We start from the raw sequence: 17,945 nt of genomic DNA, 5'->3' as shown, positions 1-17,945 counted from the left end.
GTCCTCATTTAGAAATGCTGGTCTAGCCTGCATCGACATGTATGGGCACAGCCAGCATGAACATGTTTTATATACTGGCATATGAAAAGAGGGCAAAGGCATCATGAAAATGTCTTGGGAGATGTTCCTGTGCATTTTTTCATGTGCTATCATACACAACTGATTGCCAACTGTGTGGCTTTTTATCCAATTTTTTACAGAAAGTGCTGACAAAATGTACCATTTTAATGCATTATTTAAAAAATGTTATCGAGGGGAGCAGGCTCCCTAGCCTCTGCTGGTCGCTCATGCAGATTTGTTGCAAATATTTGCCCCCTCCTGTTCAAACAGTGACCAGCCACCACTGTTTGGTAGTGTGAAGAAAAAGCTGCATAGGGCCTCATTACGACCCAGGCGGTAAGGGGTGAACGGCGCCGTAAAAGGTGCCGGCGCCGTTAACCCCTTACCGCCTAATTACGACATCCCTTTGCGGGTCCCAACCTTAACGGCTGGTCTTCCCAGCCGTTAAGGAAGGAACCTGCAAAGGGACTTTCGAGGTAATTACGGTACTGCAATTTGCGGTGCCTTAATTACTGCCTTCCCCATTCCCAATGAGCCCTATGGGGGCAAAAATGGGAATGGGGAAGGGCCAATGGTGAATTACCGCCCCGCCAAGCTTGGAATGGGGTGGTAATTCGGCATCCACCATGGCGCAATCAGTAAAATACCGGCGTCAACCATGACGCTAATAGCGCCATGGTTAACGCCTGGGTCGTAATGACCCCCATAGTGCTGGAAACTCAAAGCTACTGGGCTCCATATAACATTTCAGCTTTATTTTAGCACTATACAGTAAAGATAAAAAAAAGAAAAATGTTTTTCACCTTGTCGCATTGGCCTTTTTGAGTTTAGATGATTTGCGTTGTGGGAGGTGGAGAAAGATCGACTCTTTGTTAAAGTCATCTGAATTGAACTGTTCCACGTATCTGGATTAATTGCACTGTAAAAATGAGACAATTTACAATTGTTAGCAAAGACGTGTTTCCCTAAAACACGAGTTTAAAGCAGCAGATGCAAGAAAAGTAAAAGACAAGTCATTACAACGATTCAATCCAATGTGCGACTTTAAAGCTAAGTGCTAAGGCGATTTTGTTAATATTTTTACAAACACTCATTTAGAAATATTTCACTCCAAATATAATATGGTGAAGGAGCATGCCCTTTAAATTTACCACTGATTACCAATTCATAGTCATTTGAATGTGGCTGCGAATTTCAAAGGAGTTCACAAGGAGTTAAACTAAGTTATTATTCTAATTTACCCTTGACTTACTCCCGAAGAGTTCTATGTTATTCACAAAACAGGTTATACTGACTCACACTGAGCACAAGCAACTGCCCCCCTATTACCAGTTATCAGTCTAATAACACAGCAACATATTCCTTTATATATAACCAATGCTCCAGGGATTACAGTGTGCGCTTTGCAGAACTCGCCTCACAAGCTGCGTTTGCTGGAGCCCGTCGACCGTCACTTCCATTGGGGAAAACCGAAGTGTTATCACCTCGTTGTCTTTCAACACTGGTTCCTTCACATCAGCCACTTGCTTACAAAGAAGGAATCATTGCTATAAAGTGGGAATTCAGTGTTTCAGCCACCTGCCAAAGCAACCCCAAAACAGGTAGTATAGCTGAGTGGTAACATGCTCGTCTTGGACGCAAGTCAACGTAGAGCAACACAGGTTCAAATCCCGGGTCCACGCTTAGAAACCTCTTCATATTCAGTGCCTTATAAATAAACAATTATAACTATAATAACACCTGCGATATAAACAGGATACATTAGAATGGGTGATGTATTTTTGAAGAATGCATATTTTTAATATCTCTGCTAGCTTCTTAGCAACAGAAACATAAAGGTTATCTCTGAATTTAGAATGTTATTGTGATTCTGAATATGTATGCCTTAGCAATGGCACTGGTTGATACACGACATTATACATGAAGGACATGTTTCAGTCCAATTTGAAAGGAATTCCTGAAGGAATGGCTAATTTCTAGCCAAATGCATCCAACAATGATATCAAAATAAATTAAACAAATCAAAGAAAAAATAAGGATCATTGGTGGTGCATGTATGCGAAGGGAACCTATTACAGGTTCCATCCAATACAGAATTTCTGTATTAAATGATGCTGCATGCGTGGAGTTTGTTGAGTATTTAAAGTTAAAAACATAGGAAGTTGCAAGAGTTTTTTTGAAAAGCAGTAGTAGGAAGGAGGATGTCCAACAGAAAACTTTTTATTGGGTTGCCACCTGAAAGTAGCTGGCAGAAATGCTCCTCAAGAAGGCTTTTTTCAACTGGGAGCATAATACAAAATCCTTTCCGAGGACAGAACCAGATTCTCTAAAAGGGATTTTTGAGCAGGGGACAGACTGAAAGGAAGAGCTTACCTGGCAGAGTTGACTGAAGCTGTTGACAGCCCTAGCTGTCCTAAGCCTTTAAAAGACAAATCAAAAGTGAGTACAATAACCCCAATGCATTTAGATAAAAGTCACAAGAGTTATTTTATTTTATTTTATTGTATTTTCTTTTGCATTTATAGCAATGCCCAAACCCTGGGGTATCATGGCATTAGTACATCAATTGTTAGTACTATGTTACAGTTGAGTAGGATACATATGCGTGACTGTTCGGAGGTGACAATTCAGGACAATGCATAAGACAGGTTGTTACTCGTACTTAACACACAGCCAAGTTTTGGCTCATTTTTTGAAGGCAGGGAATGAATTTTCATTGTGAATGTGCACTGGTAGAGCGTTCCAAAGTGTGGGAGCTATGACGCAGAAACTAGCCCTGCCTGCTCTTTTTCTCTTATAGTGGGGTTGACCAATGACATACTGGAACTGGATCTGAGAGAGGTGTGTGGATAGATTCGGTGATACAGTCATTTAGATTCTGGGGTTGTATTTGTGCAAGCAATGATTCATGATAGTTAGTGGTTTGAGGTCCACACAGGCTTTGATAGGGAGCCAGTGTGCTTCGCGTCTAGTGGCCGAGATATGGTTGGAGTTTCGATAGATTTGTTTTTGAGGTTTAGATGAGTAGCACATTTTAGTAATCAAGTTCAAACAGTATCAGTGCTCCAGCGAGAGTGATGCAATTATTTTGTGGGAGGAATTGTCTACTCAGAGCAATGAGTATAATGTATAGGCTGTGGATGATGATAGGGTGTTAATGTGTCTGTTTGTAGAGAAATCAGCTTCCAGTTATAGGCTCCTAGTGTCTTTATTTGCTTGGAAACTGGGATGGGTGTGCCGTTAATGAAGGAGGAGAAAGTGGAGTCGAGGTGTTTGTTCCGGTGCAGTGACCCAGTGATGAGGAGGGTTCAGGCAGAGGTTGTGGGTGGCCATCCACTTTTGGATGCTGCTAGAAATTACTTTTGGTAGTATCAGCAGAATAGTCACCAGAGAGCCGGATGAGACTTTGAGTGTCGTCTATGCAGTTGGTATAAATTATGTCACTGGCATTCAGTATGTTGAAGAGCCAGTATGTTGAAGTGGGGTTTTGCATAGGTGTTATACAGGGTGGGTTGGAGGCAGGGAACCCAATGTAGCTTGGATGGCATCATCCATTGAGTCCCCTATGGCCACTCTATTGGTCCTACCACTAAGAAAGTATTTAATCCAGTCTGTGGCTTCATGTGCGAATCAGAAATGCTGGATGAAGTGCTGGCAAAGGATGTTATGATGTACCAGGTTTAAGGACGGAGAGGGATTGAGCAGTAGGAAGATAGCTATGTTGCTGGAGTCCCTGATAATATCCATCTGTATTTTTATGTCTAATAATGTGGTTTCTGTGCTGTGTTTAGGGTGGAAGACAAATGTCTTAGGCCTAGCAGGTGATTATTTTCTAGGAATTTCTGAACTTAGGCATAGGCTCGTCGGTCCAGGATTTTTTATAAAAATGGGGCAGATGTGATGGGGCGGTAGTTTGTTGGGATTGAGGGGTTGAACATAGTTATTTTTAGTAGTGATGCCATCCGGACTGTTTTGATTGTGGAGGGCACTGTACTCGTTGCGAATGAGGCATTAGAGAACCTCAATAATCATGGGTGCAATTGATGGTGAGCAGAGCTTCACAATGTGGGCAAGGCAGGAGTCGCCTTTACAATTTGATGGTTTGAGGCCTCTGATGATTGTTGCTACTTGCTCTGGTGTAACTGGAGAGAAAGTGAACATGGCGATGTTCGGTGGGGAGCCTCTTTTGGGTGGCTGACTGAATGTGGCACCAGAGCTTTATTGGCAGGGATCACCTTTTTGTCATTAATTATGATCACAAGGGATTCGATTTTGTGAGAGAGGGCATCCAGAATTGTGGTGCACCAAGCTCTGTCAACACCAGTGTTGGCGATAGGGGTGATGGGTGTTTCCAGCTCACAGAGGATAGCAAAGAGTTCTTTGCTATTAGAGCTGCGGTAGAGATACGATCATTAAGGCTATTGGCATTGGCCTTGACAACATATTTTTTGTATTTTAGCGCCATGGTGGCAAGGGCATCATGATTAGAGAAGGAGGTATTTTTTTTGCAATGGTGTTTGACAGATCTTTTTTCCCTCCCTGGGTTTATTAGCATTTCGAAAAACCAGATACTATTCATTTTGTGGGGTTTAGGTTTTTTTTTTTTTTTGAGCGGCGCATGTATGTCAATGGCTTATAAGAGGCATGCATCATATTTAGAAGCTACGTCCTGCACTGAATAATTTGAGGGCAATAGATAGGAGTCAAAGTCTGTGATGAGGGATGATTTTAAATCCTTGTGCATCAGTTCCTGAGTATTACAGACAAATCTGGGGCTCAGTGGTTTTGGTGCCATTTTATGAGGTTTGGTAACAGGGAGGGTGAAGCAGTGATCAGCCAGAGAACTGGTTCAATGGCTGAGAATTTGACTAAAGCATTAGCAGAGAATATCCAGCCCTGGATACGTCCTTTGGAATGGGTTGGTTCTGATAGATTGGGTGAAACACATGTTAAGTCCCGCATAGCAATATAAAGTGTTTAGGGTAACCGTGTTTACAAGCTAGGCCAACAATGAGGACGGGGAATGTTAATGAATATTAGTGGAAGTAGATTAAAAATAAAATGCACTAGAATATATAATTGCACAGGACATGCGAGTCTCTGACAGGAACCAATTATTAATCAATTGGCTGAGTTTTCACATGAACAATTTATATTTTGATCTGTGAGGATTGTGTACAACGAGACTCACAGATTTCCTGGGATTGATAGACTTTGTGACCTGCAAAAACGATTGGAAAAATACAGAAAGGGTTTTCTAACCCTCAAAGTGAAACACGCAGGAGGTTATTCTCCACTCATTCAAGAAAATAAATTACATTTCAGTAACTAACGTAATTTTCGTGATGCACAGAAAAGAAAGGTTTCTTCTTTAAGTTAACTCTGAAGGACAAGTAAAGTTGATTTGCTGATTTCTTTCCATCTTCAATTGTATAGTCTCATGTGTGTGTGACTCTTTAGTACACCAAACTATTCTTGTATCCAAAATAAAAGCTTATACCTTGAACCCAAACAGAATAGGAAGCCAAATTAATCCTATAAAAAATCATGTACCTATGTCCAAGCTAGACACCAATCCTGTCCAAAATGTTAGAGTTGAATCAGCATTAGAATAAGGAAGTGATACAAGAACATGATTTTTGGTTAATTTTGCCAAAACCATTGTAACAAAAAAGAGTGAGAGCGAGGGAGTCTGGCTTCTGAACAGATAATTTCGGGTTAGGATAGCAACCAGCAATGCTACAGAATTCAATGGACAACTAACTAAAATGTATTTTTCGAAACTCCCCTGCTGCACTACCAATGAGGAGGTCCCTAACATGATCTGCTCCAATCAGCAGCTTTGTAATAAGCAAGTCAGCTGAGCTTTACATTTCCCAGCTGCGTAGTGATTTGTCTTTTTGGACTACTTTCTCTGACAATCTTTTTTCCTGTTCTTCACAGGTTTTACATACTCCAGGGCTGGCATAGTAGTCAGAGGCAGTGTAACATGTTGCCAAATGTCTCCTGAGACAGAGAGTGGGTGGGGCAGTGCAGACTGAGCCGAAGTGTAACACTAAGGTAGTGGTTCTGCATAACTAATGTTAAACAGCAGACTTCAATTTGGCCACGGAAACGTAGAGAACACTGTAACATTCATTTAATGTATACAAGTATGTGTACACCAAACACAAGGGCAAGGTCCTGTGTCTGGATATAGTCATCGCCTTGATTTGTGGTGCTCTGCGGTATGCCTCTTTTTAGTTCAGCCCCCCACAAAATCCCACAGAATGATCCCACTATCTAGGCAGTTCTTTGCAACCACAAAAAAGGGCATACGCAGGTCCTCGTATGTTATCAGCAGTAATGCACCTCTCCAAAAAGTAATGCAAACATTTTTTGGAGCGGTGCAGTACCAATGAAAACACACAGAAGTCCTTGTAAGCAATCTGAACTGAAGAAATCTGAGATGTCTTAAAAGGACTTCTGTATGTTCCCAGTGGTACTGCACCTCTTGTTTTTAAATGTCATCAAACACTAAGCACTAAAACGTGTTTCCAGAAGCAGTGTGATGGTGACACTGCTTACATTCACTTCAGTGATTAGTGAAATGGTATCTCAATGAGCAAATTGGTACAGAATTACAGTATTAGATAAACAAATATCTACACGAGCACTTACAGCCATTCCAGCTGAAGCGAAAAAATATCCAACACAATTGGAGAATGATATTAGAATAGCAAAAAGGTGCATTTATCTTGGTCATGATAGAGTGGTCAAACTAGTGATAAACATGCAAAAGAGGAAACAGGGCTTGAGATATATGTACAATGCTAGTAAGTGCTTGAAATATATGTACAGTGCAAAGCCGGCCTTAACATATACGTACACTGTGATAGCTTTTAAAGTTAACAGAAGTGGCACTGGCAAGATAGCGTCTTCTGTGGAAGATGGAAACCGATAACAAATCTAAGGGGGGTTGACGACATAAGTACAGGTTCCACAGATTTGCATTGAACACTCTGTAAGTAACAAAATCAGAAACAGCCCTCTCCGGGTAAAATTGCAGTCATTTTAAAAAACTTTCAAAAGACTATTTGACAACCCCTTTCTGGCCTGAGTCTGTGATTGGCGTATAGTGGGAGGGAGGGAAGGAGATGGCATGAAAGCCGAAGGGGGAGTACATGATGAAAATGAAGACTTGTTTTCTTTAGCAGCAAGGGAAGTCTTTCAATGGACATCAATGGAAGGCGTCTATTTTAATGATTTAGTTCCTGAATCTGTCAGATGATCAAGGGATGCCTGGGAATTTGACTTTTCTGGGCGAGGCTGTGTGAGATGAGCCCGCTTCAGGGTTTCTGCAGCAGGCATGGTTGTATGACTCAAGGGAGTCCGATACACAGATAATATTTCTCCTTCCCACTTCACCCTCAAATTCTCCCCTCACATCACTGGCTCTTGGCCATTCAACACTGCATGGAATTTCGTTGTCTTATGCTCAACGCCTCTGGCCGCAAAGTCATATGCTTGCCTGCCCCTCAGGCTTTAACCATTCTTCCCTCACCTTCATCATTTCCCCTGACCTTCTCACATAGTCCCCAATGGGCAGAACATAAAGGTCCTCGTCGCCAGCGATCCTGAACCCCACACCGACTTTTGCACTGACTTGCACTCATTTGCCACCTCATCAAAATGTTCATATCTGAAACTATGTACATCCCCCACCACAGCATCTCTATGAATAATTCCTCTTCAAATTCCTCATGCTAGTTTTTAAATCAGTACATGTCCTGTCACCCTCTATCGAGCTAACTCTGTCACCAGGCACCCCTCTTCTCCAACTGTTTGACCCAGTCCCCTACTCAATCCCTCTGTTCCCTGCACTATGCTATGCATCCTGCTTTTCTCTATTTCTCTCTTTGTTCCTGTTCACTAGAACACCCACCTTATAGATGTCAATCATGCCCCTCCTTTCAAATCTTCCCTCAAACTCCTCTTCTGGCTGTATTGGGACTCTGATTTATCTTACTATTTGAGCTGGACATCATTATCTACATTCTGTAAACACTGTACACAGCCCATTTTGCTGTTGAGTTCAAGATATTGCATCCTGTATACAGTAAGATGGCCACCGCCTTTGTTAGAGGTAGTCTTGCCTTGACCCACCCTAATTGGCTGTGGGACAACCGAGGAAGCCGATGAAACAAAGCCATCCCCCCACCAGCTCCAAGGCCCACTCTAAGGCCCCTGTCTGGCCTTCATTTTAGCCTTTGCACATGGCAGGGCTGCATCTTCCACTCTCCTGCCAGTGTTATACTCAACAGGAGGACTGTGTGCCTAAAGTTGCATGAAGTAAGTAGGTAAGGTTACATGGTCCCCTAATCAATATATTGCATTCTGTATACAGTAATATGGCGTCTGCCTTTGTTAGAATGCAGTCTTGCCACGGCTCTGGGGCTCAGAGCCTGCCCTACAGCCTGATTGCCTGTGCCTACTTCTTGAAGCCAACTGAGAGAGCAGGCGAGGTGAAGCCGCCCCTCCCCAGCTCCAAGGCCCACTCTAAGATTCCTGTCCGGCCTTCTTTTCCTCATTTCAGCCTCTGCAGATGATAGGGTTTCATCATCCATTCTCCTGCCAGCATTATACTCGACATGAGGACTGTGTGCATGAAAGATGCATGAAGTAAGAACGTAAGGTCACTGGGGCCCATAATCAAGATATTGCAACATGTATACAGTAACATGGCTGCCATAATTGTTAGAGGCAGTCTTGCTTCAGCTCTGAGGCTCGGAGCCCATCCTACAGCCTGATTGGCTGTGTCTCCTTATGTGGCCAAACGAGGGAGCCGGTGAGGCGAAGCCGCACCCCCACTCCCCAGCTCCAAGGACCACTCTAAGGCCCCTGTCTGGCTTGTCTGGCCATGGCCCGAGGGTCACCAGGTTTCGCTCTGCCACACGTTCTTTCACCTCGCCTGCACTCCTCCAGGCCATTGGGGAGCTTGCAAACTAGCACCTGCAATGTTTAATGGGTAAGCGCGTCATTCTTCTTTCCCTCCTGCGCCCACGGTCCAGCAATCCCTTCTCTGAGCCCTTACCCGGCTTTAAAACAACAACACAGAGACGTGGAGCCATTTACTGACGTGTTGACCAGGCTCCTATGAACACATTCTGGACACTCCTTTAACAAAAGATCAAACACGGCAACTTTTTACTCCCTTCCTATCCTCCCCATGTCGCTCCGACTTAGTACTTTAAACAAATACATTAACAATCACTACAAAAAGAACATATTCACAATTTTATTTAATATAAATCACTAATACTCATCTATCAATCTAAAAAGTGTAAAATTGCAAAAAATCCTAAAAACCTTTCGCAACATTATTTATAAAAATTAATTACAATATAATAAAAAAAAACTTTTGTTGTGCTCAACCCTGTGACAACCTGCCTATACAAAACTAGATGAAGTACAGTACCTTAATGGACATCACTAAACATCAAAAAACACAGTGGTCAGTAGCTCACAGGTTCCTTTTTGTTTAGGATACCTCGTGTAAAACATCCCATCTGCTGAGTATGTTTCATCCCTATTCAAAGCTACCCTGGGGTTAAATTCAACTCGATTTACTATTTTAAATGTATTGTCACTAACTCGCAATACTTTTAATAGCCCAATATGTTTCTTTCAACACAATTTCGTTCAACACAATGTCTTAGAAATTCATCAGGGGTCCATCTGTACCCTTGAACCATCTTTCTTATTCCATGGTTGATTCAACACTATCCATCACTCCACTCCGAGAGATGTTCGAATAGTACATTCTAATTATACTACACACAATTCTTGACCTGGAGAGACAAATCAAGGGAGAATAACAAGAAACAACAGTCAGTAATGCAACCATTGCTGTTGTACTACCTAGCCAGCACCAACGTTTGCCAAGCTAAGGCTTATCGTGTCACACTTCCACATAGTTACTTAACAACAGTTTATAGGGGAGAGTCCCAACATCTATGTCGGACCACTCAATTCCTGAAAAACAAAAAATGGGAAAGGAAACTCAAGCGGTGTTCAATCGTAACTGGAACTAATTAACATCCCATAACACTCCTAGTATAATAGTTATTTTTCTTACACCAAGATCTATCACGTAATCTAAAAGAACCTTCTTTAGCCTCTTTGCACACCGGTCGTAAAATACATAAATACGGTGTCAATACCAACTTGGAACCATTTGTATCCTTGTATCATCACTGCATCCCTCAGCATCTCCTAGAGTTACCTCATAAGCATACTATGCTTAGCTGTGTTCAATGGTAAACATGCTCACACTTCACGCAACTATTACCTCCTTTCTGTGAGGGATCTTTTTGTCAGGCGTATATCTCAAGTGGAGACTATCGCGCCGCCATGTTCAGGGTTTTCATCCTCCATTAGCAGTTAGTTAAGTTCACACTCACCGCACTTTTCTAAACAACGACTGAATTCTTGCAGTCTGAAGGACGAAAAGCGCCATCAGGTCCACGTGGGAATCACAGTTTCCACACTTTGTCAATTGCTTGTATACTGCCGACAAAACGAATGAGGATGAACTTACCCAAAATGCAGTGTCTATAGTTCCCGTCTCTTCCCTGCTGACCGTAGCTCTCACTATCAGTTCTAGTCAGGTGTTATTTACGTCCATGCAGAAACATGACGTGAGCGCTTCTATTCCAATCACGTTTAACACATCACGTGTTGTCCGCGTCTTTGAAAAATTAACTCCTTGTTGCCCGGAATCGTCACGTGAGCGCTTCTGTTCTCATCACATTTAATACATCACGTGTTATCCGCGTCTTTGAAAAATTAACTCCTTGCTGCCCAGATTATGAATGACTATTGCCAGTCGTCTGGAATGCGGCTTTGACATTCGCACCTACCTATGTTACGGTAAAAAACCTATTGTATACCTGATATTCACCTCTCTATTCTCTTATTATCAATCATTGATGGTGGACAGACAACCTTTCATGTATTCAAGTAGCATCTTTCACTCACAAATCGCGCCAGGTAGTTCTGATCGTATGGGTTCCACTTTCTGTACTAAGTCACATGAGGCCCTCCACCTAATCTAGACAGCGGTTATTAGTTTATTTGTGCTTCACTTCCGCCTTCATAGCCTGTGCCTCATAAAAACATGCCAACATCGGTCTATAAGTACTTACAGATGGGAAAAACCAACACAGTACTATCTGTCAGCTAGTGTCAAGTTATGTATCCCACCTGTACTTGTATGTACAACAATGGTACCACGCATCCTGTCATTAGTGGACACTCTATAAGTGCTTCCAATTGTCCAGTTCATTCAGTCCTTTGGTTGCCGAATCGGTTAGAAAAATCAGCCATTGTTCCTTATATTGTAGTTTCCTTACGTCAGTGTCGGTGTTACTTGTTCTTTCCAATTGCCACAGGACTGTCCCTTTTAATTCTTCTACATCATGACCAACCATCGAGAAGTGACTTACCATAGGGGCCAGTATATTCTGGTTTCGGATACAACTTCTATGTTCGCCTATTTCCGTTCTGTCATGCCTATATAGATTTTCTGGCATGGACACCATACTGCATAAATTACATGCATTGAATTACAGTTAGTGAACCTAGTTTGTCGCCACAGTTTGGGAAGTCCCAAATCGACCTCTTTAGTTCTGCAAGTATATTTACAGTTCACACATTTGCCGCACGGGGCATGCCCAACTACTGTGGTTAGACCCCATGATTGCGTTATGCTGATTTGTTCTTTTGATTTCTGAGAGATATCATTTTTGGTTAGCAGTTCTTTCAAATTAGGCGCTCTCTTGTAGGCGCATAATGGGCTTTCCAATGGGCTCTCGCAACCTGTCAATATGTGCAGTTTTTTTTAATGATTTTAATAACTTCATTTGATCTTTCATTAAAAGTACTCACAAACACTATGTCGTTCTTGTTTTGATTTTTGGGACGGTATTCCAATAGTGCCTCACGGTGATTATTTATCAATCTTTTGTATGCTTTTTTAACAATTTTCTTGGGGTAGTTCCTTGTTATCAGTTTAGTTTTCAGTTGTTCCGCTTCTGCATAAAAAAGTAGAGTTTAATGTACTGTTCCTTTTTAACCGAAGAAACTGTCCGAACGGTAGGTTTCTCCTGTATGCCTAGGATGAAAGCTGTTGAAACTCAGTAAGGCGTTCTTATCTGTCTTTTTGTGGAAAGGATTTACTTGCAAAATGTTCTGTACTATGTCGACATAATGTCCGAAAAATCAATCTCCTCCGAACTATGAGTGCAGGTAAACTTTAAATATTGGTTCCGTAGGTTGATCCATTCGAAAAACTCCAAAAAAGAGCTCACCGTTCCTTCCCATATTATCAAGATATCATCAATAAATCAGCGCCATAAGGCGATTTTAGAAAATTATGGGTTAGTAGCTTGATAGATGTGTTGCATCTCGAAATTTTCTACATAGAGATTGGCTGCCGTAGGAGCCACTGGAGAGCCCATGGCCGTACCATGAATCTGGTGATATAATTCATTATTGAACATGAAATAATTTTCCATAAGAGCCATTTCGGCACACCAAAGAATACAACTGTTGGGTGTAACACCTGTGTTTCTCTTATCTAGTAATACATTCTCAAGCACTTCTAGTGTGTCACGTTGTGGTATGCAGGTATATAACGCAACTACATCTAAACTGACTAACAGGCGGGTTTTGGGATAAAAAGGATATGCTCACACAATTTATAACCTCTGTTGTGTCTTGTATGTACGAGAACATATTCAGGACAAATGGTTTTAGATATTTATCAGCAAATTTAGCCAGTGGTTCCAAAAAAAAGCGCCTCATTCTTCTTTCCCTCCTGCGCCCATGGTCCAGCAATCCCTTCTCTGAGCCCTTACCCGGCTTTACCTGCTTGTTACAGCCAATTTAAGCTCTTCTCCGAACTTGTGCTTCATTTACTGTGCTGCCGCAGTCCGTGGGATCAAGCCCGCCTTGTTCTCCCCTGGTACGTTTTAGCCTGCCCAAATATTCTTGATGCTCATCTTGACAGTGAACGCACTAGCTTCTTGCTTTACTTCCGCACCCGAAATTCAAATATTGCTACTTTAATCCCATGTGTGTGACTTGATCCCCGCAGCCCCTCTCCATATGCACGGTGCTAGCACTGATTCTTCCTCGTAGACCAGAAATTCATCGTTCTCCTCTTGACAAACTTTTTGCTGTTCGGAACCTGCCTTTGTTTGCCCATCTGTTGATTTTCCCAGGCATTGTGTCGCAAACTCCTTGGGTGCTCAAACTCTGCTTCCTCAGTTTGGGTATTTTAATGCTTGCTTTTTCATATGGATGTGAAATTCAATTCTATTTGCTAGAAATGTTTGCTGAATTGCCCTCATTGTCATTCATGTGCAACTTTCAAGTCTAGGCGCTTGTATAATCTGCTGCCGTGCTGAGTTGCCCGCAGTTTACATAAAGGTTTGAAGCTCATGTCTTGGCACTTCTAAAATCTGTTGCCTGTGCTAATTGCTGCGTCTTCCCCGCTTCTTGGATTTCCAAATCTGGATATATTTAGACCTGCCTGCTCTGGCATTTCTCATGTATGTTGAATTTCAACTCTGAGGATTGTAAACTCTGCTGCCCTTACCTGAATATTGTTAAGTACCTGTTTACCTGCTCCGGTTTAGCTTATAGGCCGGCTGGTAAGTTCTTTCGTGCACTGTGCAGATCTGTTCTCTCCTTCTCTCTCCTTTGCATATAACTCCTTCTGTTTCCCCCACCCCCATGGTGCTCTCCATGTATTTTTATTGCTATTCTATTACCTATCCTCATTCTCTTTCTGAGCCTGGAAGGAAAAAGTTTAAGAAGGGTCTCCTGGTCTCTAACCCAGGTCTGCCCATTGCCAGCACCTATGACAATGCTACCTACAAGCAGACTATTTCCGACATTCTCTTTGTCGTTTCCTCTTCTGACCTATGGACTCCTCATATGTTTTCTTTCCTCTACCCTTTCTCTTCTTCACCCATTAATGGTAGATCCAGGTGGGAAATGCTCTTGCATACTTATCATCCAGGTGCATCATCAATATCTACCTGAATGGCACTATCATGGCCCAGGGCTCTCAGCCCAACCTCTTCCTTCTTGACAAGTGCCTTCCGTCTCTCATTAATATCCTTCTTTATCCAGCCATTCCTACATCTTCCACCACCCTTCCTTCCCCTCTCCTCCGGTGATGGTACCTCGCCCCTGTACCCCACCTCGGAAAACGCATAAAGGTGGCAACCGGCTTCACTTAGCTGCCCTCAACTCTCGCTCTGCTGTTAAACACTCCTCTGACTCCTTGAATATTTTAACCTTGACCTCCTCGCACTCACCGAGACGTGGTTCAATGCAAGCTCTGTTAATACTTTTGACACTCTTCTTCCTGAGGGTTTCAAGATCCTCTGTAAATCCAGGCCTAACCAGCCTGGAGGCAGAGTGACTCTTGTCTTCCCTGAATGGATCCCTTCTTCTATCATACCCATTCAATCCTACTCCTCCTTTGAATGTCTTGTCTGCAAGATTTTCATATCTCCTACCCGGTCAATCACTCTTGCTACCATCTACAGGACCCCTGGGCCAGTCTCCCTTTTCCTATCGGAGTAGGCCAACCTCACCTCCTCCCTCCTGACCTCTACCTCTAAACTTCTCCTCCTTAGAGACGTCAACATTAATCTCGATTCCCCAGATGCGGTCCTACACTTCTGCAACCTCTGCGACTCTTTCTCCCTCACCACATCTCCCTTCGGATGATCCACTCAGCTGGGCACACTCTGAATGCACTCATCTTAGCCGACTTCTCTCTCTCTCTAATCCTCTCAGTACACCTCTTTCGTGGTCTGACCATTCTCTCCTCTCCTCTCACCCTGGGGTTCCTGTGCTTCCTGGCTAATCCTCTGTCTTCGCTGCCAGCCACCTTCTCCATCATCCGACCGATGAAGCGAGTGTCAGTAGCTGCCTTTGCCACCTCTTTTATTCCCCCACCCCTACTCTCGACTCTCACTCTGACTCAGTCCTTGTTAACCTTCATCACTCCATCTCCATCTCCATCTGAAATCCTTGCTCCTGCCATGAGGATCCGCATGAAGCCTGCCTCCAAGTGCAAAAGTTGGTATGATTCCAACCTAGCCTCACTGAAAAGCAAGTGCAGAGTTGCAGAATGGAAGTGGTTTGCTTCTCGCACATCCTCTGACGAACTGGCCTGTCACCTGCTCCAAAGGCAATACAGATTCACCATCTTTATTCTAAGAAATTGGCCCATATTCAATCCTACATCTCTGGGGCCACCAATAACATGGCTGAGCTTTTCAAAATCTGTAAGGAACTTGCCAATCCTACGGCAGTTTCTACTTCTCCTCTTCATTCCTAGACCCTCTGCAAAGCGTTCGCCTCCCACTTTAAAACCAAAACGCAGGCCATCCTGTACTCACTGCCCTCTAATCCCCTCACACTTCCATCTGCACCTAGGCCTCCCTTGGCCCATCTCTCTCCATCCCTCCTACTCCCCTCCTTCTCACCCATAGCACCGGATGAGTTACCAAGACTGTCTGTTCTATGAAAATCTCCTCTAAACAGGTGCTTTCCTGATCCTCTAGAACGTTCAAAGACAATATTGCCACCCTCGCTCCCTCTTTGTCTGAGTTCTGGAATCATTATTTTGCCGCTGGCAACTTCCCATTACCTCTCAAGCACTCCCTTGTGCACCCCCTGCTAAGAGAGTAATCTGTGAACCCTTTCCTGCCCAGCCAACTATCGCCCTATCCCCACAACCCCCTTCCTGGGCAAATTCTTAGAGATGTTGGTCATCTCCCAATTAATTCACCACACAGAATCTGTTGGCTGTCTCTATGAGCACCAGTCTGGCTTCAGAGCAGCCAGAGGCATGGAAACTGCTCTCCTGAACACCCGTAAAGACCTACTCCGAAACCTCGACTCCAACTCTCCTTCTATTCTCATCCTCATTGATCTGTCCTCTGCCTTCAACACTGTCCATCACGCCACCCTCCTAAATCGACTCTGTGATATTCTCTCCTCTACCTCACTCTCGAATTGCCGCGTCCCTCACAGCTCTATCCTCTCACCGTGGCTCTTCAACATTTATCTTGCCCACCTGATCTACACCTTCTCTCCTCACTTCTAGGGTTATTCAGATGACACTCAGCTCTCCTTTAAGATTACCATCTCTACCTCCTCTCCGTCTGTTACATTCACCTGGTCTCTGCGGGAGCATAGGGTGCTGTTTGGCGATAGACAATCTTTCCCTGGTTTACTGGTTGGGAAAGCTTGGGACAAACTCCTTGGGATCTGCTCCTATGGAAAATAGCGAAAGGTGATGAGTTGTGGGCAACCCTAGGATTGTGGCAGTTCCCTTGCCCCCTCTCCAGTTAGTACCCACGTATGGGTGGTTAGGCCAGATGGCTGACATGATATTTTGTAATGATGGACTCTCCATCCTGCCGTTCTTGCAGGGGCACTATTCTTCTTAGAACCAGTTACTTCACTGATTCCCGATGAGGACTGACCCAGGACTTCTGTGGTAGTCCTATCTGTTGCTGCTTATCTTTTCTCCAGCAGTACGTTATCTGCCTTTGCCCCTTTATGTCCTCTGTGTTGTTCGTTGTCAGTTCTTACTGTCCGTGTGTTGACGTGGTGCCTTTTCCTTCTTTTAGGTGTTGTGGCGGCTCTTGTGTTACTCGTTTAAATGCTTGTTGTCCTTACATTAATGCTGTTTTTCTTTATCTCCCTAGGTGTTGATGCGGCTCCAAGATATTAGCACGCTAAGCGGCAGCGACCGTGAAGGAGATGGGAACCACTGTATGCAGATGTGCCCGCTGCAGCATGTAGCAGATACGATTAAAAGGTATGTAAGTTCAAGCGCGAGTGTCTTGGGCGCTGCACGTGTTTTCAATGTGCTAACCTTTCTCCTCTGCTTCCCTTTACAGCGCCGCGGTCGCAGTGAGGCGTCAGGTGCAACGGTAACTATTTACAGGTTCCAGGTTTATTCTCTGCTCATACAGGTAAGGTTAACTCTGCATCCAACGGTAAGTTGCTATTTGCCAGGTTCTTGTGTGGATGAGGATGTTTCTTCTGCAGACTGGATCACGGCGAGAGTTACTGGATGAGGATGTTTCTTCTGCAGATGGATCACGGAAGGCGTTACGTTGCAAGCAAAGTAACGTGAAGCACGGACCAATGTGAGGGCAGGGTTTAAATAGCCTTGAGCTGCTTAGCCCTACCCATAGGTAGCCTGGCTGTACGTACACACCCAGCAACACCAGATGGAAGATGCTGGACACACTCTGCCACACCCTATGCACGATGCACGTGCAGCACGAGCCTGGCAGTTAAACAGGCTCAGAACTCCACATGGTTTGGCCTTTCTCATGAGCCTGGTGCCCCAGAGGCACCAGGACAACACCCACCTGGCTCCATGATGCATTCCATGGGGAATTCTAGATTCCCCCAAGGAGTCCCCTGAATAAGGGCGGATGGGCATTGCTGCCCCTGACTGGGTGGCCATGACACCCTCCTTTCTCATTCCTGATGGTCTGACTGCTATTCAGACATGGTGTGCTGCTAATGATCTCATTCTCAATGCCAGTAAAACCGAGATCCTTCTCATTGGACCCTCCTTCCTTCCTTCCATCCTACTCCCTGGCTGCCCTCCTTCAGCCCCCTCCCCTCAGCCTCTTGTGAGGCTAAAAACATGGGTTTCATCTTTAACTCATCTCTCTCTCTCTCTTTCTTTTACTCATATTGCTGACCTTACCAAGAAGGCTCACTTTCAGCTTCCCCTGTCAGAGTCATTCTCCCTTTCCTCACCTACACCCCCGAAACTTACCATCTGTAGA

The 17,945-nt window shown here is 43.8% G+C and overlaps 1 protein-coding gene across 2 annotated transcripts in view; it reads right to left on the bottom strand.

Annotated features, from left to right (window-relative positions):
- Window positions 1–17,945, bottom strand: part of PDE3A (phosphodiesterase 3A) — a 1,388,780-nt gene that overhangs the window by 321,493 nt on the left and 1,049,342 nt on the right. For both annotated transcript variants that reach the window (XM_069628418.1, XM_069628419.1), the window contains one exon: window positions 864–979. In XM_069628418.1, the coding sequence (XP_069484519.1) occupies window positions 864–979 (116 nt within the window). The remainder of the gene's footprint in view (window positions 1–863; window positions 980–17,945) is intronic.

The sequence above is a fragment of the Ambystoma mexicanum genome, chromosome 12, assembly GCF_040938575.1.
Source record: "Ambystoma mexicanum isolate Mex_15411 chromosome 12, UKY_AmexF1_1, whole genome shotgun sequence".
Classification (NCBI taxonomy): domain Eukaryota; kingdom Metazoa; phylum Chordata; class Amphibia; order Caudata; family Ambystomatidae; genus Ambystoma; species Ambystoma mexicanum.
This window is presented reverse-complemented; position numbering and strand designations above follow the sequence as displayed.